The following is a 27,632-nucleotide window of genomic DNA, read 5'->3' as shown; positions in this document are numbered from 1 at the left end:
GAGGACAAGAACCTGTGTGTGTGTGGCTCCTGCAGCACAGCTCCTCCTGGCCTGGCAGCACTGCCAGCTGTGAGCAGCTCCTCCCGCGTTGCCAAGCACAGCACTGCTGTGAAGAGCACAAGACTGTCTGAGAATCACTGGGTTTTGCCAGATGGCAGAAAGCTAACAGAGATTGTGTGACGTTTGTTTACAGCCTGGTAAGTTCTACCTTGGCACCCATAATTCGTCCAAAGAAGTTTTCAGTTGAAGCAGAAAACACAGTAGCTCCCTTTCAAACATTTAAATGCTCTCAATCAAGCTGGTATCTGGTTCCTAAAAACACCAGTAAAGGGTTCCTTTTAATTACATCATTTGCAAGTGTCACATGCAAATATTTAAATTAGCAATATCAAGTGACTATGCTTTCAGAGAATACTTTAACTATGAACCAAAAGGAAAAGCCAAGCATCATCAAAATATGAGGAGACCTAAGCACAGCTTGCAAGTTCTGCTTTTTTATTATGTAAGCAACAGTTAAATAATTCCACTTTTCCTCCCACCATCTGAAACTCTCCTGACTCCAGCAGGTTGAAAAAAAAAATAGTCCTGAAAACAAAATCACTTCCCACAACTGAAATACTGCCACAAACTTCCAAGTGTCTTAAAAAGGAGCTAGATCATATCCAGTGATGCCTACAGGAACTTCCAGCAGCAATGGCTCCTTTCAGACCTGCAGAAGTGCCGCCACTCTGCAGTACAGGGACAAACACGGCGCAATGATGAACACATCAGTTGTGAGAAGGTGCAACCAAGGGCATCAGGGAACTGCAGAATGGCTTGGGTTGGGAGAAGCCTGAAAGACCACATTGTTCCAGCCCCCTGGCATGGGCAGGGACATCCTTCCACTGGACCAGGTTGCTCAGAGTCCATCCAAACTGGCCTTGAACACTTTCATCAGATTCCAACTCTACAGCATCAGCAGCCTCAGCTCCCAAAGCACCCCAGAAACTCTGAAGGACATGATGAGAGCAGCTCCAGAAGAACTTCTCTTCTTCCAGCCAAAACCAAGCTAAGTCAAAGCCCTGCAGCAGTTCTGAAATGTTCATGGCTAAAATACACACACCACGAGACCCCAGCAAGCTCCTGTCCCGCCCTCCCTCCTGCCTCTGTCCAACACCTTGCACATTTACCCTGGCAGTAACAGTCCATGGCTGGAAAGGAACACTCTACCACTGCCCCAACCAAACACATCGATATTTCTGGGGAAGGTGACATTCTCCCCTGCACAGTCAGTGTGCTCTGAGGGGGTGCAAACCCAGAGGAGGAAGGGGGAAACTGCTGAGCTGCAGCTCCAGGCTGCTGGGCATGGAAGCAGCAGCGTGGGCAGATCCCTGGAGCCAGCTCTGGAAGCAAGGGCAGAAAGGGATCTTTGTCCTTAGCGAGGAACAACTCAGCAAAACTGGGCTAACTGGGATAGCTAAACCAGTCTGCCCTCCCAAAATGCCAAATAACCATACGGAGGTTTAGACTTTTTTACCAGAAATGTGCTGCAGGAAACCTTCCTGTGCTGCTTTGATCCTTAACCCTCTGAAGGGAGCCTGGCTCCCTGCAGCAGCCAAAGCAGAGCCCCCTGCCCTGGGAGGATCCCAGCAGATCCCAGCTCCCACAGCTCCATCAGCTATCCCCACACACATCAGCCTCTTGCATTGCTCTCAGCATGAGGGTAGCCATTCACACAGATGCTTTAGTTTATCTGAATTCAGTTTTGTCCTTTCTTAAGCATTTTAACAGCATGCAAATTACAACCATTATTTCCAAGATTAATGTTTCCCCTTTACACATGACCTTACCTAGCACGGATTTTGTGCTTCTGCCACTTCATTAGCAAACACCATTTTGAAGCCATTTACGCTAAACATTCCCAAGTACAGCACACAATTTCTCACATAAATTATTTTAAATGTATTTCATTAATCTCAGAGGAAGGAGGTTAACTCCGAGCAGACACAAGAACAAAAAAAGTCTTTGTGTAATTTCACTTATGGCACTATCAATACTGGATGTGTTTCAGAAAAGGGAAAATCAGCATGGGATGCATAGCAAGTCAGACCCACCATCAGCACAGCTCCTCTGAACTACCAGAACCTTCCATCACAGTAATTTCTTATAAAAATGATTGAGTTGATAATAATTTTTCTGTGTTTCAACACAACAGAAAGATCTCATTTCCTCTGAAGTATTTTTTTAAAAAATCCAATTACTTACCAGTTGCAGTAAACTGTGTTTTAACACTGACCTAGCACCAGGACTGGACATAACTTTCATGCACTCAAACAAGAGCATGTTGCATTAGTATTTGCAAGTTATAGTGACACTTGTTCTGGGATTCCTCCTGGAAATAATATGGAGAAGATATGTTCTTTTAATATTGATAACATTCTTTTAACCACCATTGGAAGTCTGATAAGTGGAAATCAGTCTCCCTTGATGGGAATGAGCCCCAGATGTGGAGACAGGGAGGGAAAGTATCAGCTTCCATCCAGGCCTGATCCTAAATGACATCTCTGAGCTCACTCTGATTCCAAAAGACAGGAAAGAAACTGGATACAGCAAAATATCACAGGAACTCCCTAAGAAACTTCCAGCCAAGGGGATTTCTTCTGCAAAGTAAGGCAACTGTGCTTTATCCAAACTCCTCCAGATAAACAGTGTAACTCAGAAAACCTAAACCTAAATATGTCTTTCAAAGGGCCAACCTGCATTTTAACAGATTGCTGCACTTGACAGAAACACACTCAGGTCTCTTTCTGTGCTATTTGGTAATTCAGGACTGTGGTACCAACTAAATGGAGAGCTACCTGAACCTTTGTGTAAGATCAGTGTGGGATTGTCCCTTTTGGCACCACACCACAGTCCCAGAGCACTGAGACATTTCTGTCAGTATTTCTGTAAGATTCTCCCCATTTCAGGCTGGTTTATCATTCAACAACTGAGGGGGATGAAGGCAAGCTCATACTCTGGAGTGGCTAGGTTTGGGCAATGTTTCATTCACCTGCTTTCTTACCCAGCCCCTAAAACGGCTTCTGCTCACCAAGAATCACACAGATGGACATTCACAAACAGGATTTCTCTGCAGCTCAACCTTCCCACCAAAGACCTGACTTTTGCCACCTAAAGCCAACTTATGAAGGGTATTGGACCCTCCCAGTGCTGTGAACCACAGGGAAGAAGATCCAGATGCAGAAACTGCTCCTCCTCCTGTCTCTGTGCAGTGCTAGTGCAGGTCAGCCTCAGCCAGGAGCGGATGAGCAGCTTCCACTCCTCCAGTCTGCAGCTGCAGAAACGCTTCTCTTTGCAAAGGCTCAACCCACAGTGTCCTCCACAGTAAGAAAAACCCTCCTAAACCATGTATCCATCTTTGCACACAGCAGTTTTCACCAGGAATTCACTGCACTTTGTTCTTGTGAATCACAAAGGGGTGGACAATGCATTAAGCCAACTTTTGGCCCTCAGAAAATATTCTTGTAGCTCTGGCCTAGAGAGAACCATTTTGCTTCCCTGTGCCATCCATTTTGCAGGAACACCCCTGTGGATGGCTCATTACCAGCCCAGGAGTGGCAGAGGAGTATCTGAACTCCCCAGTGGCAACAGCTGATAATTTTGTTTATTTAACCAGGATTAGTTTGTGAGGTAACAGAGCTGAAAAGGCCACAGACAAGCAACTCACACTCAATACAGCTGGAAGGTTTTTTGTTATCACCACATAAATACTGCCCAGGACTTATTTAAAAACAAACTATTTGCAAGCCGTACTTGGTAGCATAATCCCATTTATAATTAAATAGGAAGGGAGCTTTGTTTGGTTTGGTTTCAGAAATAAGCTACTGTATTAAAAACCCCAGGCAGATATTTAGGTGCACTTGCCCATGTTCTTGCACATCCACAGCAGACAAAGCAAAAGAAACAAGTCTCCTTGCTTTGGAAGAATGGGTTTAACATGGATATATTGATATCACTACCCTGGAAATCCATAGTTTGCTGCTGCTTTGCACTTCACATTTGCTCCCATTCACTGCCTTACCTGGAGCTGAATTTTTGGTCCTGCTCTCATATTCCTACTGAAATGTTTCCCAGGAATACTGGTTGAGGTCTCTTTGCAGGACGCCCTACAAGGTGCCTGGTGCAGCTGGGGCATCCCAGTGGTACAGCCATGCCTGGGGACACACACAGACCAAAAAGCCTCACAGCTCCACCAGGAGATCCCAAAAACCCCATTTATATGCAGATAGTAACAAGCATATCAAACCTTTGCAACTAATTAAAACCTGACAGCTTTCTCCAAAGGGCTGTTTACAAGCCAAGGGATGTAATGACAAATCACCAAGCTGGTTTCCAATAAAGCAGGAAAATTTTAATCATTTGTTCTAAACAGTTGCAGAGAGATGCATCTGCTGTGACATTTTCACTTGAGTCTGTTGATCCTACATTTGAAGCTCGAGGGTATTGCACTGCCACCAGATCTCTCCACACTGCTGCTAAAATATCAACTTTAATATTTATGAAATATTTCTAGGTGGAGATTATGGCTCTGAAGCAAAGACTAGCATGGTTCAGTTATTGAGTACCTTTACATTTTCCAGTTAAAAATTTTAACATTCTTTCCAGACTGAGTGCTCATGCCAGGCTAAATGGAGCATTCCTTATTCTTACAGACAGCAACATTCCATTTATTAGTTTTTGCATTAGCATTGCACTAGGGCTGTGCTTTCCCAAGACTTTGTGATCTTGATGCAAGTTAAAAGGTAACACGTGGTTCTGCAAGGTAACAAACAGATAATACTAGAAATTGATAGGCAGTATCAACACCTTAGCATCATTTCAAGTGCCTCCAAAATGACTTTGTCATCCAACCAATTTTTAAATGTTGTGCCAGCTGCTGCAAAAATGCCATTTGTCAGATTCAGGTGAGGTTTATGCCGAGTGACAGGGCGTGGGGGTTTGTGACAGGACCTGCTGTGCCAGCTGCACCCTCAGCTCATCAGCATCATTACCTGGGAAAGCAGGAATGAGACATCCCTGTCCTGGACCATTGGGCAGCACCACTGCTCATACCAAAAGGGGCAAAGAAAAAAAACAAATTGTGCACGTACACAGCTTTATCCAAAAGCAGCAGCAGCATTTAAAGCACAGCTTTACCAATAATTTCTAGTGCTTTCAGGAACTCAAATAGCACGTATTTAATTGAGCAGGGCCTACCTTTTCAAATTTAAATGTCAAGCTTTAAAATTACAGTTGTAAGATGCCTCTGTGCTTCTTGAAATATGGAATTTCTTATTACAGGCTTTGCACTGCAAACTTTGGCAAACAAAAAAAAGATGAAGGCTTTATAAATACAACAAAGAAAAGTATAAAACCAACCAGCTCAGAAAGCTCACTGAAACAGTCGGCAAGCAGGGACAAAAATAAAATTAATTTTTTTCTGGAAATGTTTCATTGTGAAAGCCTTGGAAACAACCCTGTGATTTCTGCCATGGCCTGAATGTTAGTAAATAGTGAATTCAATGAGCTGGCCAGACAGAGCTAAGTTACACAGTGAATGACATGCTGCTGAAAAGGTCCCAGCTCCCCAAGCACTAGAGGTTGTGAATAAAATCACCAATTTGGGCCACTGGAGGGTCCAAGGAAAAGCCCCCTCACTCTCAGGGCCCACAGCATTTAAACCACTTCCATTTCCACCTGAGCACTGGCCAAACATCACACAAAGAAATTCATCTTAACCTTCCTTAATAAAGTAAAACTCAACCTAGACAAAATGTTTATGCAACTCAATCATTATTATGAAAAAAAAAAAAGAAAGCAGTTATGTAAAAGAACAAACACATTTGGGGCGGATGTTTGTGGCTGTCGCTGTTATCCCCAAGGTGAGTGGGAAGAAGGTGAGCTGCGTGCACATTCCATTTTTATTTCTTTTTGGCAGAAATAGAACACTGCTTCGGCACAATTTACATTTTCTAATTTAGCACCAAGGTTGTTGAAGGGAAAGCAGCATGCATTTCTATCAGCAGACAGAAATAACAGCAGCGTTTGAGGCAGAATGGAGACATTCTGAGCAGGGTGACAGAGGGCAGCGGGTGTGCTGCTGTCCTGTGCCAGCCCTGCACACAGCTGGCTGCTCCAGGGCATGGACTGAGAGCACAGAGGGGAAAGAACCCAGATCATCTGCCATGTCACACAGGCAGTCTGATCAGGGTGCTACAAACACAGCATCAATGTCCCTGCACGATTGTCAGTGCCACTGACTCCCAGTCAGGGCCATGGAGCGCACAGCAGCAGAGGCAAACACCGCAGCCCAGGGAGCTCTGGCAACTCAAATGGGCTTGCACATCCTCTTTGCCCCCCAAAACCACCTGATTGTCAGTTAAACAATGATTTAGATGTCCCTTGCTAGTTTTCCTTTTAGCTCCTGAGCCCCTAGTTCAGGAAATGCTGCTTTTCCTCTGTGGATGTGTTAGAAGCCAGCAAACCTTCCACAGCAGCTTTTGCATTACAACTGAGATAGGTCCAAAACCATCTCGCTCGAGCATTTCAAGAAAAGCCACCAAATACAGACAGGCTGGTGCTGATATTAAAATAGCAGTTGGAGCCTTGGCAAACTTCTGACATTCAAGCATCTGAATTATTTTTCTCTGTAAAGCTCGCTTGTTAAAGTGAGAAAACTTGGGGCGGGGGAGCCACGAGATTTTTTAAAATTGGGGATTACTCTCTAAACACATCTTGGCATGAGAGTGATTCTATCATTCATAATTTCATCTCCTACAGGTTTCACAGTATATGTTATTTAAAGGAATTCATTTCCTGCTGAATGATTTATGAGGGAAAACAGGATGCTAAGGGAAAACATACTGATCAAATGCATCAGAAGTTTTCAATATGAGCATTTACCATGGAGTTATTTCCTTCTCCCTGTCAACTAATCCTGATATTTCTTCTCACTAGTAAAAACATGTATAGTTGCTTAAGATTTCAGTTTCCATAGAAACTGTTATTGGCTAAAGTAAATACAAGAGGGAAAAAAGTGTGACTTCCCTAGTCCTGTGAACATGTTTGCAGCTGCCAAATTTTCAGCACCTGACCATTCATTTCTCAGTATTTACTGGTGCCTGACATTTTTAGCTGCAGCTCCCTTTAAAGAGCACGGGCACTCTTTTGAGAGGCACTTCCATGCTTTGCAGAAGGCATGTGAATATTCATAGCTATTCCTATGCCTCCTAGTACAAAAGCACATTCTGTGTTATTTGATTTTGCAGACCTTGTCACTGAACTTTACAAGGGAAAAGATGCCTCAGATTGCACATCAAACCAAAGCCCGAGAGGGTCTTACCAGGTAATGTGCAAATAAAGGGAAATAAAACATTGCTTCATCACAACTAATGATTTTCTCCTGCTCCCAAAATTCCTCTTGCTCCCTTTCCTACATGATTCTAATACAAACTTCAAAAGTAAAGTCCTGATAATCATTTTATAATTCCCTCACTTCTTCATAAATGTCATTTTACTTTGAATGGAGGCACTTCTTCCTAACATACACAATTAATGTGTCTTTTCTTGTTCCCATCAGAACATGACTTTAATTTTTTCCTCGTGTAGAGCTCTGCTGCAGGGCTCTGTGCTGCCTGAGATTCTGCCTTCCTACCAAGGAACCATCCTTTGCATGTATATTGCATTGAGATGGAAAACTCTGTTACCATTTCTGAAAATAGCAGCTGAAGACAGAAGGAGCCATCCCTGACAATGTGCAAAAAGAAAGAGATGCTGGAGCTTCTCAGGATCTCAGGGTCATTTCAGTAGACTGCTTTTCATCCCCTGAGCATCAAGTGCCTAAAAACTCCCTTCTACATGGTTAGAATCCCCAGTTCCTGCCCTCCCTGCAACAGCCCTGCTCAGGGGCAGCCACACATCCACTGCAGCACCCAAAAATGTCTTCTCAGCTCCTGGCTGGTGCCACATTGATGTGAGGACTGCAGGGTGAGAGCTGCACTTCTGTGCCTGCAGGGGAACCTTTGAGGCTAAACCTTGAGGGGATGGAGAAAGCAACCAGACCAGCTGGATGAGAGACCCAGGAAGATGCAAAAACCATGCAAGAACAACCACAAAACATATGGGACTGGACTTAGGGGAAAATACTATGAATATCAACCAAAAAAAAGAGAAACAGTAAAACCCTTTGTGCTTCTCATTCCTTTTTCAGAAATTAGGAATACTCATGGCAGTGCACTGAATGCAGCATGAGAAGAGACTGAGTTTTGGAAACCAGGACTGCCTACAGTCCTCTAAAATAATTTCTTGCTGGTGGCCTTGTGTGACAGCACACCTCACACATTCTGATAACTAACTGTTGGTGAAGCTAACAACACTGAAACTTAGCTTACTATAAAAGTAAAAAGGAATTACTCTTTTTTATTTAATGAGAAAGTCAAGGCTTATTTAAAAAGACACTTATTTCTATCAAAAAGCAGCAGTAGATCAGAAATACACCAAATGAGGTTTAAAGATTCCTGTTAAGTTTGTAATGACAACCCATGGGTGAAATCTACCCTTAGAATTCTGAACAGAGATTAAAAAATTTGCATCAACTGGCAGAAGTCACCTAATATAAAAATTGTACAAAATCATGGGCAGAAGGAGGCTGGTGGGGTGATGTAGAGAAAGTCACCTCAGTCTCTTGGTTTACAGTAAAAGCAGGGGGTGCTCCCAGCTGGAAGCAGAGCTGTGGAAAAGAGCCCCTGAAAAGCTTTGGTGAGTGCCCTCCATTCCCAGAGCTCTTCAGCCAAAATCCCAGGGGTTTTACTGAAACCTGTGTGCAGTCCCTGCTGCTGCCACCTGCCTTGGAGGCAAGCCTTGTAAAGCTGAGCTTCAGCTGCTCTTCAGTGACACACGGGGGGCTCTGCTCCTGTGCCCAGCCCCAGCCCAGGGTCACAGCACAGCTGGCACCACTGGCCCCAGAGCAGCTTTAGCTCACACCATCTGCAAGATGCCATCAAGAGCCAGCCCAGGGGCTGTTTAGCTGCTGCCCACACACAAATCAATGACAAAAGGCTGCTCATTCACACAGGTGGTGCATTTCACCACCCTGAGAGCTGGGATTTTCTCCTACCCTTCGTTTAATGCCACTGCTGTCAGAGCTGAAACGTGCTCTAACAAAACCAGCCTTTATGTAACCCAATAAATAAAAGTCACCAAGGCAATAGCTGTGCATAAATTTTAGCTAAAAACATTTTGTTAGAAGAACATGAATGTCCTCTGTAAAGCAGGTAGCATTTTAAAATAATGTTCTAGACATTGTTAATACTTTATTGCTATTCATCATAGAACCATTAATCATGGTGAACTCATTTGGTATTAATGTGGATGTCATAAAGTACTTCTGTTGCATTTCAATTATAACTCAGCCTTTAAAATGCTGCCAGCACTACATGGAGAGCTTTGAAAGCCAGATATGAATAGTCTGTTCAGAGATAACTACAACTGCTTTCTGGCAGGGAAAAACAACCTCTTCCATTCCTCATGGCCCTCAGGGGGCTGAGCAGTCCCTGGGGCTGTGCCTGGGCCCCGGGCTCCAAGGAAGAGAGGTCATCCAGACCCAGGAATATTCCTCCCCCAGGATGAGAGTGGGGGAAACATTCTTTTGGTCTGTTCAATCAGGGCTAAGCAGCAGCAAGGCCAAACTTTCCAGGCCCTGGGAGATTTCATTTTTTTCCTATCACTCTTGGGATTCCCTGAGGCACTCTCTTGCTTCCAGAGCTGAGTGCTTGGGCTTTTCCTCTCATGTGCTGTGTCTGCCCCAACAAAAACACCAGAGAGAGCTTGTATCTACAGCCCACTGTCTGTAGAGACTGGAAATGAGTGCACGATCCATCAGGGCAAACCCAAAGGGAGCTGATATCCCGACCTCTCTGACAGCAATTTAAAAAACAAACCCAAATCCTGCTCCTTGGCCTCAGGAGGCACTGAAAGAGCAAAATCACCAGCACAAAATACAACATGGACTCAAACAAATATCAGCTCCCTGCCACCAGGGAAGCCAAGAACTTGTCTAAGTGTACCTTGACAAACCAGGATTTTTGCTCCTGTGCTGCCAGCAGAGCTTCCAGACGGATTTTACACACAGAATCCAAAGACAACAACAATCCCAACACTTCTCAACAGAAACAGTGTTAAACAAAGAAAAGTCAAAACACTTCCCTTTAGCTGCAGGAAGGTTTTTTTCTTCTTTTCAATTCTTGCATATAATTCCCATTCTTTTTTATCCAGGTCATCAATGTAACAAGAAAGCACACAGCAAGAATTCCTACCTTGGGAGCTCTGGCATGTTTTCCACATCTGGCATCTTTGACAAGGCTGATATCCAGCAGCTCAGTCTCCTAGAAGGAAAAATTGCAAAACAAGCAATTATTACATGATTCAAGAAGCCTTGTTGTGTTATCAGTGTCCCACTTCCCACATCTGTTAGTGCAAATGGAGATCAGCTTCTAGGAGAGCTCAGGTGCACCCAGGCAATTCCAACAGCAGCACTGTGCAGCTCTCCTAGGATATATAGGTTACACAGAAGCCATGAGAGTCAAGCTGATTTCCTGCATTGCTAAACAGCAGCTGCTGTGCTTTTGGTTTAATCCTTTTAATACAATTTTAGCATTTTGATGCTTGTCACAGTGTGACAAAAGGCAGTGTCACAAACAGAAAACCCTGCCTCTGCAATAGAAAACCTGCTTTATTATTGCCAGAACACTTTGAAAAGTGCTCATAAACCCCAAGAAGTGTTTTATCTGTAATGATAACCAAGTTCAACAATTTTAGTGACTGCTACTCAGTAAGACACATGCAGTTTCTGACAGGCATTTCATAGCTTGTGTGCTACTCTTGGGTTATGGGATATACAACAAAGCTGGCACATCATGACAGCTTCTGTTGGGCACATTCTTGCCCTCCCTTACACACAAGGGGAGGCAACATGAAGAATGCCCTTTGCCTGATTTGAGCTTTAGGAAGGAGGATGGATGCTGGAGCAGTGTGATTCCCAGTCTGAAACACCCCAGCAGGAGTGTGACCACACTGCAGGGAGAGCCACACCACTGCCAAGCATTTCAGCTTCCAGAGCAGTAACTGCACTGCTGGGCAGGGAACTCGAAATCTTGGTGCTGGACAAAGCCATTACTCCTTTTCTTTTCAATTCCAAGGAGAAAAGGGAAAAAAAAATTGATGGACATGTTATTTTGCTAAGGGTTACTTGGGATCCTGATTTACTTTTTGTTTTAAGGAGCCCACTCCTGCTCAGCTCTTGCAGAGCTTTGTTTTCTACTAAGACAAACTGCACCAACAAATTTTCACGTGACTGCACATTCACCACATTTCCTTCTTGCCCCCCAGCAATCCCAACTCCCTTCTCTTCTAGTACTTGCTGAGCTCCATGGACACTTTCCCCCCTCTTCATGGAGCCTGTTTAGAGGAAACCTGCGCTTTTGAGATGTTTTTTTTTACTCTCACTTGCCTGAAAGAGGACAAGAGTATCAAAACTTGCAGAGATTAGAAAGAAGCAGGGAGATAAAAGGTGGAAATAACCCAAACTCCACCAATACTCAGGGCATATGGACACAAGCACTCTTCTGACAGTGCAGGTGAAACTTTAAATAAAAACAATTCCCAATTAAGTGCACTGGAGGGCTTTGAGTCCTTTCAACTTTGAGGTAATCCATATGGCCATTAAGATCCTGGCAGGAATGAAAACTATGGCAGAGCTACCTGAGTTCATCATACTCAGAGCAAGAACTCCGGTGGGAAACAGGAATTACATTTACAACACCCAATAATACCCACACACCAAAGTGGTCGGTCTCAAGCCCATGGGGAAATGTTCCACAGAAGCTCCAGGCACATGCAGATCATCAAAATCAAATTTCCCCAACTGAAAGGACTAAGAAGCACTAAAAATAAAGGCTTTAGCAGCAAACACATGAGGGAAATTAAGTATGCTGAAGAAAAATGGATCTTACAGATCACACAGATGCTGAGCCACACAGTGTGAATTTCAAAAGGTTTTTTTTTTTATTTGTCTGGTATTTTGGTTGTTTAAAAAGAGAAGAACAACTAACTGAATTAGTAATTTAGTCACTTACAAAACTGCAACTAGACCTCCCTAACACAAACAGACCCTTTTAAGTGGAATAGCACACATGAAAAACAGACACAAAAAGAGGGAAAGGCAATGACCAGCACTCCCAAGGACCTGAACAGCCCTGCCCAGGTCTGCATCCTCCCAGATGGAGGAGGATGAGCGGGCACAGGGCTGGTTTGGAGTTTTGACTACTGCTTTCAAGCTGCTGGCATGCCACCAAGCCATGTGCAGAAAATGTGACCACCTGAGGATCCAAGAACTGACCAGGCAGTCTAAGAGTAAGGGAAATGTGGATTTTGTGGGGCTACTTGGCTCAGCCCAGCTGCCAGGGCTGTGGGAAAGGCTGATCCCTGAACATGCACCTCATGGCCTTCCTGCCCTGTTACCTCTCTGGCAGACAACACAGGGTTTGTAATCCTATCCCCAGAATCATTTCCATCCCTATTTGGCAACATCATTTAATATAAATAGATGAGAGCAGGACCTGCCTCCATGGAAGTGCCTCTGCAGGCAGCGTTCAGCCGGGGCTTGGATAAATCAAAATTCACAATGGGCCATTTCTTAGTACTTTGGTTCAAAGAAACCTCCTGGAATTCCTTCACCCCAGGCACTTGCTTTCATCTTTCAAACAGCTAATTAAGAGGGCAGAGATCAGCTTCCTTGCAAGTCAGAGGAAATACAATTTCCTATTTCCCTATTGCAAAACGCAGGGGGATTTTTGTACAAGGAAAATACACTTGAGCAGTGGCCAAAGAAATGCCCCATTTCCTGTGCAGCAGAACAGCCCAAGCCCTCCTCCACCTAAATAAACAGGAGTTTTGTTAATGACTTCCTCCAGCCAGGCTTGGAAACACATTCTGTGTTGCAGGGGGCATGGAAGCCATAGCACATGGGGGGAAAGAAAAATGCAAATCCTCTAAACAGAGAAAAGTTGGACTTGCAGAGACCTCCAGTCATTGCTGCTGGGACTTAACCCTGCAATAGAGTAACATCTCTTAATGCAAGTGGAAGATCCCTCCAATCATTCATAACATAAAAAATCTGGAGTGAAGCAGTTACTAATCCTACCATGTTTGTTTTCAATTAGCAGCCGAGACAGAGGAGCATTCAGAGAGGGCTGCATTGTGCAATCTCACTTTTATGGCTGAGCACACACTCACAAAAGCAATGGATTGTGCAACCCTCAGTGTCTGCCTGAGCACTTGTAATTAGGCCCATCTGAATTTAATAGAATAACACCAATTTATACCAGCTGAGGATCTGGCTCACTTCTATTTTAACCTGCCCAAAATGATGCCTGCTGACTGAGTCATGGTGCCTTGGGAACGTGCTTGTGACACAAGCCGAGCCACAGAGCAGGAATTCTCCTGGATACCACTGGAGAGCCAGCAGCAGGGAGGGCTGAGGGCAGGATCAACTACAGAACCTCCCAGAACTGTGTCAAGGAGACCCAGCAAGAGCAGGGCTAGTCCAGAGAGCCAACTGCTTTCTAGACATCCCTCACAAAATAACTGTACTCTTCTGCAGGCGCTCATTGTGGCTCAGGAGTGGTGTATTGCTCTGACCTCAACTGCTCAGCCTCTGTTTGCATGTCCCTTCTGGCTGGATGTTCTTTTTTTGCCAGTGTATGGCACAGCTCTCAGCCAGTGCCACTCAGGGAGAAGGTCTAACCATTTAAACTCTGTAAACTCATTTTCCACTTAGCTGGAAAACCTGGGGCCTCACAGTTTCAAATCTGAAGAAGAAACTGTGTGCCTGAAAGCCAATCTAATTCTTCTGACTATTACCAGTCAGTCTACTAGAAGACACAAGACTGCCTTCAAAGTTTGGTCCATGCACTGCTAGCAAAATAAACTTTGGAAAACTAAGCTGGCTTTCTAAACAAGCACCTTTTATTGCTACTGGATGGCAACATCTGGTCAAAGTTTTCAAAGGGGCAAAGCCAATTTGCTGAGATAAACTTCATAGAATAGCTAATCAAAATGAAATACTGCTTTAATATTGAAAGTCTCTGTTATATCATTCTCTGAACATGAAAGCACTGAATATCTCTGGAAGAAAAAAATGTATGCAGTTCTGTGCTATATTTATTTAATTCAACATTTTAAAAATGATATTTTAAATAAAATCACATGACCACCGTCCGAACAATATGTCAGAAAGAAAACATTACGAACAATACCTGAATCTGATGAGGAGCAATTACAGAATCAAAGCACCATTTTGGCTGGAAAAGACCTCTGAGATCACTGAGTCCAACCTTTGACCAAATACCACCATGGCACCAAATGCTCTGTTCCAGTCCTTCCCTAAGCACCTGCAGGGATGGTGACTCCATCACCTCCCTGGGCAGCCCACTGCAGTGTCTGACCACCCTTGTGTGAAGAATTTGCAAGTTACAAAGGAATTCCAAGCTATGCTAAAGAACTGCCTTAGGTAAATAGGTATAGAAATGTATCCATTTACAGCCACTTATGGAACACACCTCACTCAGGTCTCAGGGGTTTGGACAGTGATCCATCAGCCACACTCTGATTAACTCTAGGATGAATTTCTCCACAATGGGATTGAACATCTAATGCCAGTTCCAAAAGGGTGCTGGCAGAGCTAGGGGGTGTCATGTATCAGTCCCCTGCTCAGAACATACCTATTTTTCCTTATTATCAATGAGAATAAATTGAATGAAACACAGCAATTTGTCTCCTTATCCCAAAGGAAAACTGTGGAGGACTGGTGAAAGTGATTTCACAGAAACCGGCACCGACAGCTCCAAGTAGGAACAGCACGGCTGTCAATGACTGTAATTGGAGCTGTGCTTCCCCAAAAGTGCCATTATAGAATTCATCAGCTGCATCCCACCAGAGAGAGAGACAGTCCCTGAAGAAGTTGTCTCCATGCCTCCTCCTGGCAGCACACAATTCAATTATGGGGCATCAGAACGATGGGCTGTGTCAATACAGCAGCAGCAGAGCAGCACGTACACCTCCCATCAACAGGAGAACTCTCCCCAACAGCACCAAACTCTTGGCTGCACAGTTGTCCTTCACAAGCCCAAAGTACTTTGCTACCTTCCCAACACGCTTCTCAAAGAAAAAAATGAAAAATTATGTTATTAATGCTAAACTTGCCAATCTGCCCACAGCAACCAGACCTCCTTCCAGCTCCTTGCAGTTGATGGATACAGCAGCAAGGCACTCAAATGATGGAACAGAGGTTCTTACTCCTAGAGTAGCCACTGACATCTCAAGGATCAATTAAACACACGAAATTTCAACTTGGTTAAAGTGGCTTCTGAATTCTCTGTGTTCTAAACATCTATTACAAAATCCAAAGCCCAAAACAAATCCACCGCCCTGGCACATGGAATGAAAATTTGGGTGAGAGGCACAGCTGTTCACGAGGGGAATCACAGCAAACACTGCTGCCTCCCCTGCTCCACTCAGAATCCAAGCTTTGCAGGCTTTTCCTTTTGGGCCAGCGAGCACTGGCAGAAAATCCCCACAGCCTCATCCCCGTCAGGCCCGTTCCAATGCCCACATTCCAGGGAATTTCCAAAGCCCCAGAGAGGAGGGTCCAGCAGAGGGGAGTTTCTGTCAGCAGCAGCTCCCCAAGGAGTTGGGGAGCACTGCTGCCATTTGCTCTGTGCTGCAGTGGCAGGGGACATCCCCCGAGGCAGGAAGTGACAGAACTGGGAGAAAGGACAGAGATGTGCTCCTCTTACACAGAACAGCAGCTTGGAAAACAAGAAGGGATGGCTTTAAACCCTGCTTGGACCACATGGCTCCCTAGGTCTGGATGAGCCCTTCTGAACAATGGCAGAACCACGGGGCTTGGTATCACAGAGAATGGAAATTCTTCAAAAAATCACTTGAACAGAATGAGAACAGAAGATTTCTTACTACCCAAAATATATTATCTGTAAATTTGAACTTGTGATAATCTTTACTTGGTGGTCACCAATTCTTAATTCCAAAAGACTTGGGGGCTTCAGCAAGGCAAGAACCAGCATTTATTATTTGACTCAACTGCTCTGGGAATGAGCTCTAAACACCTGGAAAGGTTTCCTGGCACTTTAGGAAGAACTTCCAAGCAGAGTTGCATGCCATCCCTCCTGCAAGGCCCCATAGGAAGCATTCCTCTGGAAAAACAAGCCCAAACTGAAAAGTTTTGGCTATCTTAATAAAACAGAGTCTCTCAATGTATCCCTGGAGTTGTAAGAACAGCAATATTGTCTCGTACAGGGAAAATGATCTGTGGTTCATATAAAGCATAAAACATTGAGCTATTAGGACAAAAATGAGAGGGAATTTTCATGCTAAGTGCCCTTTTAATAATGAAAGCGAAACAATTCTTCTGCAGCTATGCATAGAGCTCTTTGCTGCTTCATCAAAGGAAAATTTCATTTACTTGGATTTACAGATGCTGTGGCTGAGCAGCCTAGAAACTGGCACAGAGATTTAACAATACAAATCTGAGTGCAAAGAAACAGGAAGAACACAGTAAAGATTTGCTGCCTGCCTTCATCCCAGCAAACTGGCCATCACAAACAGGCAAAGGACACAGGGAAGACTCAGCATGCTCTCCTCAGCCATCATCCCAGGTGTTAGAACAGTGGAAAAAGAGGAAATTGCCAGACCAGGTAAAACTTCAGCCATTCATCGGGCTCAGCCAACTGATGCTGCAGTTCAGTCCAAAGTCACCAGTGCTGATGGGGCATAAGCTCAGCTTGGTATATAAAAGCACTTCCCCCTCAGTCAGAGTGTCAGTGCATACTCCAAAAAACCAAATCCTTAACCTCACAGCCTAAATACACGAGACAATCAGTGAATGAAAGGAGCAATGGCTCTGTGAAGGGATCCCCCAGCAGGACAGAGGAAAGCAATGGCAAAGCTGGAGAAGTACCCCCTATCCTAATCCCACATCCTTCATGAACATGCCACCTCCTTATCCCACTGCTGCCTGTGCCAGTGCTCTCCCTTTCCAGGAAAGGCTGCACCACAGGAACACTCAACCCCAGAAGCTTCTCATCCCAACAACCTGCGTTTGTTGCAGCCTGCAGTGGGAATTGTATGGACAGGAACACCTTGAATGTAGCTGGTTGGAACTGGTTTGGATCTGCTAAAATTGCTCTCACACCACTGCCCATCCCACTCACACAGGCAGGGAACAACAGGAGAAAAAGGAGAATTCATGAAGTGCAGCCATATGCAAAAATTAAAAGAGCTGGAGGAGGACCTGCTCCAGAAGAAAGTACAAAAGCACCTTGTAGGCAGCCCTCATAATGGTACTTGACTGATTTTTATTCACATAACTGAGAATAACCTGGCAATTTGTAGCTTTAGAGTCACAGGGAAGAGTACAGTGAATTGAAGTTTAAGCAGTATATTTTAAAAAAACCAAAAAAAGAGCAATATTTCTACTAAGAAACTTTTCCTTTCAAATCACAACTCAAAACATGTATGATTATGATGATTAAATGCCTGCCCAAGAAGGAAACTATCATATTTTGGGGGTGATGTTCTCATGCCATTATTTCACACTGACAGGGGATTACAGACCACACAGAGATTATGGTTTTTCCTTTGAAGCAAGTGAAATGTGTTATTTTCAACAGAGTACCCCAAACAGTGAACAGCAGGAGCAGAGGCTTTCACCCCACATGAAAAACCACTGCACAACTCTTGCTCTATCACACCTGACAGTGTGAAAATCTGTCCATCAACAAAAGGTTTTTCCAAGACTGAATGAGATTCAGGCTTTTGAACTTTAGAAAAGCCCTTTTTTAATGCATGCAGCATAAGTTAGAGGCATCTAAAAGATATCAACAAATGAATGGCTCTGGCTATTTGATTTTAGAAGCTGCTTCAGCAGGTGAGGGTGTTTTTGGCAGAACTGCGCTGCTCTGGAGTAGTTCTCCTTCTGACTAGTTGGGTTTTGTGGAGGGGTTTGGAGATTGCACATTCATGTCAACAGCACAGAGCATTTGGCTTGTCTGTATTAAACAATAAATGCCTTTTACAGATCTAAATGTAACAGAATGGGGAGATCAGGACCTTGGAGCTGCTCTGCCCCCCACATAACACAGGGAGTTTTTACGTTAAGGCACAAACACAGCAATCCATGCCCTCCTTCCAGGCCTGCCACTTCCATGCATGGATAAAGAGAATCCACTAAAAACTGCATGTTTAGCAGAATGTACATCCCTGCCAGCTCCTCCAGCTCCAGCCCTGGCATGTGTTACTAAACTGGAAATCCACAGGCCAGGCACAATTCCAGCTGGAGACTCCAGCTATAACATGCTGCTTGAGCACTAACAACAACAGCTGAAAACCTGCAAAACCTGGAGACTGGCAGGAACCTAAAGCACCTACAATTTTGGCAAAGGGAGGAGAAATAACCCCAGCAGCTGCATGCATGTTAGTCTGACAAGCAAAGCTTTGGAGGAGATGAGGAAAGGAGTATTAATCACATGAAGGTAAAACAAAAAAATAAGAGACAGCATGAGCTTGCTGGCCAGATCATACCTCAACTTCTAATTTTTCTTCGCACAGGAAGCTTTTCTCTGCCTGAATTCTGATTACTGACATGAGCTGGAACTGGCAAGTCATCATCCCAAACTCTGGTCACCAGTACTGTGAGGTGCATTTAACCTGAAGGAGCTACAGAGAATGTTCCAGAAGTGGTCACAGAACACAGCACAGGCTCTTGTTAGAAGAGACTCAGAGAGCTTGGCTTCCACAGACAGCTAAGAGGGGGATGATTATTGTCTATAAATGCATGCATTGTGCAATCAGCCGAGAGGAAGAGGAGCTATTCAATCTAGAAAGAAATAAGAACTGAGTTATATGGATTCTAATAAGTGTGGGCAAAATTAGGATTATTTTTTTCTTCAGAATTTGAAAGCAAAAATCACTTTTAAAAAGGGGTTTGAGATGTGTTTCTGAATACTAATACATGCACTACACAATATCCATAAACATAGAGCACAGAACATGTTTGTCTCCAGTAATGATCTAAAAGAACTGTATTTATTTACAGCTAAATCTTTGCATTCTCACCACTCCAACCACCAGGCAGCTTTATCTGCAAAGTTACCACTGGACAGTTCAGAGAGTAATTCATTAATTGTTGATTTGTAGGTAACCTATCTGGCAAGTGTTGATACTCCAACAGTTTCAGAGGAGATTTCTACTTCCAGGCTCCTTAGATGAGCCTCAGAAAAAGGCAGCAGAAGCTGCAGGTGCAGAGGGAAATGCTTTTCCCAGCCGGATCCTGGGCTGTTTGCTGCTCTCAGGGAGGATGAAGCACACAAAACAGCATCAGCTGAACGTGTCCATGCACACCAGAGAGGTGAGAAACCTGCAGGTGAGGGCACAACAGCTCTCTGAGGAAGCATTGCTTTGTTCTGAGGGAAATCCTATTTTGCTTCTTCTAAATGTCCCTAGTGCAGGAGTTGAGCAGCAATTTTCCATGTTCTCCTCCCTGTACTGAGGCACAAACTCTCACTCCATCCTCCCACAGCCCCTTTTCACTTCACCTGCTGCTGCCACACTTGAATTTCCCTTATTACCTCCATTTGCTGCTTACCTTGTAAATCTAAGTGAGTTTAAAACAGTTACTTGTTCGGTGTTTATGAGGGAATTAATTAGAGGGGAGTAAGAATTTCTTGCTAATTTATTCTTTACAAGCTGTAATCATTATTATTTTTGCATGCTCTCAGGGTTTATGGATAAGTGTATCTTAAAAATCAAAGCAAAAAAGGAACAAAAAAAAAAAAGAATCCCCAGACCAGAATCAGTGGGTGAATCTCTACAGATTTAATTTATATTCATCTGCTATTAATCTGAATGCATAATATTCTCCACCATTATTTTATAAATCTCTAGCTAGAGCTGGGAAATTATTTTTATTGAAGTATGTGCATGCGCATGCCTCAGATACTTTTTGTCTTGGCAGCTGTGCCTGAAATTGGAATTTACACTGAGTGAGGAAATACGGGTCATTCTGCAAACACAACAGAGATGAAGTCAATGGCAACTTGTTGGAAGACCTTGAATTCTTGCCAAGCCACGTTTCCCAAAATATTTTGCCCTACACCACACTCAAGCCTCAATTACCAGCTCCTCTCTCCTCTCCAGCAGGAGCCAGCTGCTCTGAGCATCAAAGGCACGTACACAGAGCAGAACCAAGCTGGAATTCAGCAAAAAGCCTGTACAGATGGGTGATTAGCTCTTCTCATCCTTCATCAAACTGAAGAACACACTTTTCTTAACAGGGACTCACTTCAGCCTACACCTGAAGTGTGCCAATAGTTGCATTACACTCAGCATATTCTGAATTTTGCATTTTATTCCTTGCCCGAATCCAGCACTTTGGGGCTCTCACAAGATGGGGACTTTTTGCTTTTTTAACTTGTGTCTTGTTGGCAGCATGGATACTAGAAGACAGAAGGAGATATTTTCCTCTCCTATCAGGGCACTCTTTGGCTCTTTCCTGTTTATATTTTCTCCTGCTATGTGGAACTAAAAGCAAGGCAGCAAAGCCAAGGTTAGCCCTGCTGTCTAATGATGTTTCTTTATTTAGCAGCTCGTTTGACTGAAGTTGCTGTTTTCTCCCCCAGAAATGTTCTCAGTTCTGTTCTCTGGAGCATAATTATTCCAACTACCTTTCCCCCAGCAGCAGCACACCAAGAGCTCTTGACTTTGCAAAAGGAAGTTCATGTTCTTGAAGGTGACTGAAACACGACTTGAAGAAAGTATTGAAGGACTCAATCCTGACAGGGGAATGCAAAAGGAGAGGACCCAAATACTCTGCAGGTCCCCCAAGCCTCTATGAATCACAATTTTTAAAAACCTCAAGGGCATTTTTTATGGCACACCCAACCTGCAAGCCTGAATAACACCCAAACACACTGACTTGAATCCATTTGTATCTCATATTGCCAGAAAAATCATCTCACTTTTCCAGTGCCCTCCCTGACACGACCTGGATGTCAGCTCTGCATTTCTTTTCCAGACTTGAACCTCTCAGCATGAAATAATCCTGCTGGATGATTGCCTGGGCTGGGGTGGGTTGCTTGTTATTATTCTTAACGTAGCAGCCAAGGTGATTTCACCAATTTCCTCAAATGAAGCTGCAATTTCTGAAATGAGGCACATCCTAGCAAAAGAGATGAATGGGAGTCAGAAATGCTTTGGGAAATGTTTCATGCATGCTCCAAAATACCAGCTGCCTCTTGCATGTGGGAACATCTAATGCCTTCCAGCTTGGAAAAATACCTTTGGATTTCGACAGGCAGTAAGGTTGGTGAAAATACAGCCAAGTTTGGACAAGCTACTGAAACATCTCCTTTCACACACAATGAACTTAAAAACCCAGAATATATGTGCATGCTGTTATTCTCAAAATGCATAAGGGAAATTAAGTGTTTAATCTAGCATTTCACAATTTCTAAGTGGTTAAGCTTGCAGCTTGAGTAATGTCTTGTTTCTTTCTAAATAAAATTTCACGTGTAATGAAATTATCATTAGGAGTCAAGGGTATGATTTAGCATGTCTTTCAAAGCAGGCTAGGCTGCATCCAGAATAACACCAGAAAGTGCTATTATTGAGTAAAAAGCAGGATAGTTGGGGAAAAAAAAGACTCACAAGCTTAGAAAAGGAATGATTTTACTGTAATTACATAGATTGAGAAACAGCTATTTTTGTCAACATCTTCAAAGGGACTATTCGAGTTATGGAAAGTAAACAGAGGAAAATTAGAAAAACAACTCTTTTTTTCCTCTCAGAAAAATGATGGTTTGAAAAGCAACAATGAGACAACAAATCTACCTAGGAGAGCAAGGAGAACAGTGCTTGGGTAGAGGCTGGGGTCAGTGGCATCACCGACTGTGGTTTTAGTCCCTGGACACAGCAGGATTTTACTGCTAAGAATTTATCTGCAGCTCGTCACCCTCACAAATCCCTCCCAGGACACACAGCTGGGCTGGCTGTCAGTCAGGACAGGAGGGGTGATGACACAAGGCACTCATCATTAGAACCGGGGTGGCAGCTGAGCCCTGTAGAAGACACATGGTGGGGGAGAGAGCAAATAAACAGGAGCTTGCTAGAAGGTCTGTGTGTTCTGTGCTCAGCCCTGGCAGATTTATAATGACAATTATGATATTTAGGGTTCTGCCTGGCCATTTTTTTCCCCCACTAGCGTTGGTGAGTCCAAGGTCCTGTATGAGAATTCCAGGATTAAACACAGACTGGGATGTGCAGAGGGACACAAGTTTTTAGGCACGTATCTCCTGGTCTGTGTACACAATAAAAACCACTTTCTCCAGTTAAACCAGACTCTCAGATTCTCATTATCCTTCCCCAGGATAAGCAAACTCACAGTTCACCACCTTCCCCTATTTTTTGCAGGATGTTTTATACAACAATTCACAGAGCATCTCACAGAAGGGTCAAGAGTGACCACAACAAACGTGTTGTACCTGATAATGGGCAAACACAAAACTGGCAGAAACTTCAATTCTCTCAAAAACAACCAAATAAACACAGGGACTTGGGACAGTCTTTCCTCCACACCTTTACATATATTCCTGTTACAAAACTTGCCTCTTTTATAAAAAGTAAAATCCCCCCTCAAATACATGATGCAACATTTTATATTTCTTTTTTAGTCTGGATTATCTCCAGGATCTTCCAAACCTGATTCAAAACACTAATCTGTGTATCAACAGTTTTGGAAATGTGGGTATATGACAGTGTAATGGCATTCTCACTTCCTTTCCCACAGCAAATACAATTTTCCATTCAGAAAAAAAAAATTGCAGAAATACCTTTCATTTCTCTGAAAATCTGGCTTTACTGACAGTCCAGATCCTAAATTTACCTTTTTCTGCACAGAAAAGTCTCTTAAATGCTAACAGTGTGTAACTGTTCTTTGAAATAAGTTTTTATTTAGGCTCGTAGAGGCTTAGTCTCTCTCAGTAGCCTCAACCTTTCAAAAGGATTGTTTACCACTTCAATTAAAAGAGAACAGAATAACATGACCAATTAAAAAGATGAAGGAGATGGAGTTTTATATTAAACTTGAAATTACCCTTATGGATAAACAAACCTTAGCCAATTATTGCAGCAGCAAAACAAATTAAGATACAGTCTCAAACCAGATTAAACACGAGATTAATTTCCTCAACAAGTACGTGCCCAAGATGGGAGAGCTCAGCAGCCACAACCCTGAGTGTCCCTGTCATTACAGCCCTGAGGGAGGAACACACACCATTCAGGCACTGGGAAAGCACCAGCAGGAATGGCATTTTAATACTTCCTCCACTATTTTGTGTAACTTTTGTTAAGAGTTGAACAGAGTCATTTGTGCTTCAGGAAGATCCCATCAATATTTGAGCAGCACATCCAACCTCCAGCAAATAAATCAACCAATCTCGACTTTTATTGCCCCGGATATAGAACCCACATTTGATCATCTCATAAATAATTGCTCACCTCTGATTCTCAGAAGAGCTTGAATGGCCCATTATCAGGCAGAACCTAAATAACATACTATTACTATTCCATTGACGGCACATAGTCTCTCCCCTCCAAAATTCATAATTAAAGAAGCAGGCTGGGCACATCGACTCTGTTCACTTCAGAAATATTGGAGACATTTGTTTCTTCTGCACTTGCCACGCAGGGACAGGAATGTGCACATTGTATTTTCCCCAGCAATAAATCCCAAGGAAACATCAGCAATGTAGGGAATGGATCTCAAAGTCCACTAGTGTCTAATGGATTTGGTTTCTAATGGGATTTCATGCTCCATCAGAATCCAAGGCAAACTAAACACCAGACACTAGGAAGAAACAGGAAAAACCATTTCCAAAATGGATTTATAAAGTAAACTTTGGAAATAGGCAGAGAGTTAACATTTACTTTGGCTTCAGAAGGCCTCCTGAAGTTTCCCTGGAACACAGAACGGCTGCTCAGGGCTGTGTCAGCGTGTCTGTGCCTCTGGCAGCCGCTGCAGAGCGGGTTTCCCTTCGGGATTGGAGCAGGGATTGCTCCCAAGTGTCCATTCAAACCCTGCAGTGGGCTAAGGGCAGCACGGGCACTGTTGCTGCACAGCCGAGTGCCTGAGCTTGGCTCCCTGGGTCCCTCCTGCTGGGACTCCCTGCAGTGCCACAGCCTCGGGGGAGCTTCAGAGGACAGGGAAAGAAACACGTCCCACTCCTGCTGCTGCTTTACAAGGCCAGGAACCAGCCCCCACTTGGCAATAAAATGTGCAGAATCATCACTTCTCCCTTTAGATGTGCATGGAGCAAGGCCCTGGTTTTCTTCGCTTTCAAACCCAAAATTAGTTTCCAGAATGCTTTAGGTTATTTGAAAAGGAAAAAAAAAAAAAGACCAAACCAAAACTTGCTTCTGATACCTGATAGGAAAATGGATCTATTTCTATGGCAGTAACTGCCACTCAGCACAGACCTTCCTACATCTGCATGTGCAGCTCCCTGAGCATAAAGAGATAGGGGAAAAAAAAGATCTGAATTGAATTTATGATGTCATCTCTATGGTGTTGATGTTATTTAGACATGTTAACAGTGGTCTGCTGTGCATGCAGGTTAACATATGTCTCTCACATTGTGGAGTCAATATCCTACCCAGTGTAAATCTCAAAGTTCAGCATGCCCTGAATTAAATCCTGTAATGACTCCTAAAGGTGGCCGTACAATCTCTAATGTCAATACCATACTCTGGTCCATGGCTATAATTTGTTCAGTCAATAATTCACCACAGTCTATTAAACTTAGTACTGGCTTCCTCAAAAGTGCTAAAATAAATGTTTAAAAGACTCCCAGTGGCATATTTATAGTTATCTATAATTGGCTCTGCAGCATCACAGGAGCACATCATGGAAATTATATATATAAATCAGACCACGATCTTAATTTCACACTTATTCTCCAAGGGTTGGCATAAACAATTGCAAAGCCTCGTGTAGTTCATGATAGCCTGAATCCACAGCCCAGGCTGCACAGCCAGCAAGGCTGCCCTGAGTTCTGTTCTCCTTTGGCTACGTCAGGAGGCTGAGCAGAAGCCGAAGGCCAATTCCCAGCTGATGTTACAGGCTGGCTCCTCATTAGGAAATCTCTGATTCCACAGTGTAATTCAGCACCAGCAGGCTGCTGGGGGCAGTCAGGTCTTTGGGATGCAGCTGTCATGCAAAAGGACTGGCTGTGGGACCACACAGAGTTATGGATGCAAAGGGGAAAGTGTCCCTGCGCTGAAGAACCCCACAGATCCATGGTGGAGGGCTCCTTCCTATTCAGGTGTGACCTTCTGGGTGACACACAGGTCCTGATCAACAACAGTCACAACAAAGCTCTGATTTCCAGGAGAAGGATGACCTGCAAGCATCAACTTGGCTGTCTCTATTACCTCACTCTTTGTTGTTAAAACTAAACAAAACAAAAGAAAAAACCAATACAAGCAGGCAGTGCAAAAGTGCTGAATGTTTTCAACAGCTTGTTATCTATCTTTGTGATAGATATGAACTCCATAAAAGTCAAAACACAAGGAGAGAAAAAAAAGGCTGGCTGGCAAATGTTGATGCACAGCAGCTCATGTTATAACACACGCTGCTGGACTCCTTTTTCCATCTATATGCCAGGAACAATTGACCTAAGGCAAGGCTTTTTTATTGCAACTTTTGGCAGATCCAGTCAATATTCATTATTTACAATTATGCTTTTGTGTGTGTGTTTCCACTGTAGTATCTCTGCCTAATTGTCAAGTCCAGATAGGACTTTGCCATATAATTATTCAAAATGCATTTGGTAAGTGATGCAGATGGAAGATGCAGGAGGAAAATAATACCAGTATGAAATTACATTCCAACAGCACTCTGCAATGCATCTCTCTAAACACAAAGTATATGGTAAGCTAGCACTAAAAACCCTCTACCAAAACCCCTCTTTGTTCATGCTTCCTTCAGTAACTCAACACCCTTTGTTTTCCTGATCTGTGGTGACCAGCAGCTTCCTGGACCTGCACTGCAAAATCCCACTTGTACCACCCCACAACACAGATCCTGCTTAGGGCTAAAACCCACAGCATAACTGCAGTCCTCTAGACCCATGCTTTAAACAGAAAGCCCACGTTCCACACCAGGGTGACAGGGCTAGGGGACAGGACCTGGTGTAAGCACAGACCTGCTGCCCACAGAAGTTACAGTTCAAAAGTTACACTCAGCTTGATTCACATCAGCTGAGCAGATCATGGAGTTTCTTTCAGCTGACAAATTTTTGATGTGATATTTCAAGAGGGAGATAAACTTACAACAAACTGATTAAATTTGTCATGTGACAAAATCACCTAATGGCCAGAGGTCCTGAACTTGCCTCTGAATAGCTGAAGGCAGATCAGGCAAGGTTTAATATCCAGCTACATCAAAGCTTCTCTCTTCTGCTCCTGGGACAGCCAAGATATTTTCTATGGAAAGGCAGAAGGGAGAGGCAGGGGGGAGCCACAGGAGTGTCAATATCAAGTACATGACATAAAATACACTCTGCCTGTACTTGCTTTCAGGGCTCTTTGCAAGTAACCACATCTCGATGCCCCTCCCTTGCTTTCAGGCTCCTTTATGTGAGCATCTTCTCCTGAGTGATAAGAGGACATTGCAGGCTGGAATGTGCAAATGCAGGGAGTGGGGGAGTTGCTCAATTCCCCCAGGAATCAGTGGTATAAGCACTGGCAGTGCTAATGGAGGATTAGCTAATGGAGGATTCACCTGAGACATCAGCTTGTCTGAATTCCCTCCTCTGTCAGGACGCTTGGAGGACGGGGGAGCTTTGGCAAAGCTGCACTTCCAACATGTTTCTAAGCCAGCCAAATTAGCCTAAATGAACAATGGCAGGCCAAAAAAAGCTGCAGCAATATAATTTGGCTTTGTGCTAAATATAGTACAACAGCACACATTCTGTTCTGAAGTACAACTCTAACAAAAAGCAAAAGATAACTTCTAAACCCTCTCAACACTTTCCTTTGCACATCCCTGTGAAAGATGAGGGATCAGGCATTGCCCAATGCCTGATTTGCAATCCTTGAGCAAAAATGGTGCAGACGGACACACCAGTACAAACAACCTGAGCAGAATCAAGTGGCAGCAGAGTTCAGTGTCTGTCTCATGCACTGTTCATGCAGGGATTCTAGGAAGGAAAACTGGAAAACAAAACCATATCTCAGCAAGCACAAGACTGGACTTGTGCAGTGATCCCTCAACGAGCCCTGTGCCACTTCTGCTTCTCCTAAGGCGATCAAGTGATGGAAGGAGTTGTTCTGCCCCTCTGCTCTCATGTGTCTCCCCAGTGGCACACTGAGCAGTTCCTGCAGCCATGGCAGAGCCAGGCTGCTGTTCCACTGAAGCAGGCTGCGAGACACCTCCTCCAGGCTGGGGAAGGAGCGGCTGCACACCCACAGGCTGCCAGTTCTGCTGA

At 43.8% G+C, this 27,632-nt stretch overlaps 1 protein-coding gene across 5 annotated transcripts in view; it reads right to left on the bottom strand.

Annotated features, from left to right (window-relative positions):
- PLCB1 (phospholipase C beta 1) overlaps positions 1-27,632 on the bottom strand; it is a 327,471-nt gene that overhangs the window by 227,326 nt on the left and 72,513 nt on the right. For all 5 annotated transcript variants that reach the window (XR_013181595.1, XM_077176289.1, XM_054629483.2 and 2 more), the window contains exon 3: positions 10,332-10,400. Coding sequence is in view for 4 of the 5 variants with exons in the window: in XM_077176289.1 (XP_077032404.1) it covers positions 10,332-10,400 (69 nt within the window). In the remaining variant the exon portion in view is untranslated. The remainder of the gene's footprint in view (positions 1-10,331; positions 10,401-27,632) is intronic.

The sequence above is a fragment of the Agelaius phoeniceus genome, chromosome 3 (genome assembly GCF_051311805.1).
Source record: "Agelaius phoeniceus isolate bAgePho1 chromosome 3, bAgePho1.hap1, whole genome shotgun sequence".
NCBI lineage: Eukaryota > Metazoa > Chordata > Aves > Passeriformes > Icteridae > Agelaius > Agelaius phoeniceus.
This window is presented reverse-complemented; position numbering and strand designations above follow the sequence as displayed.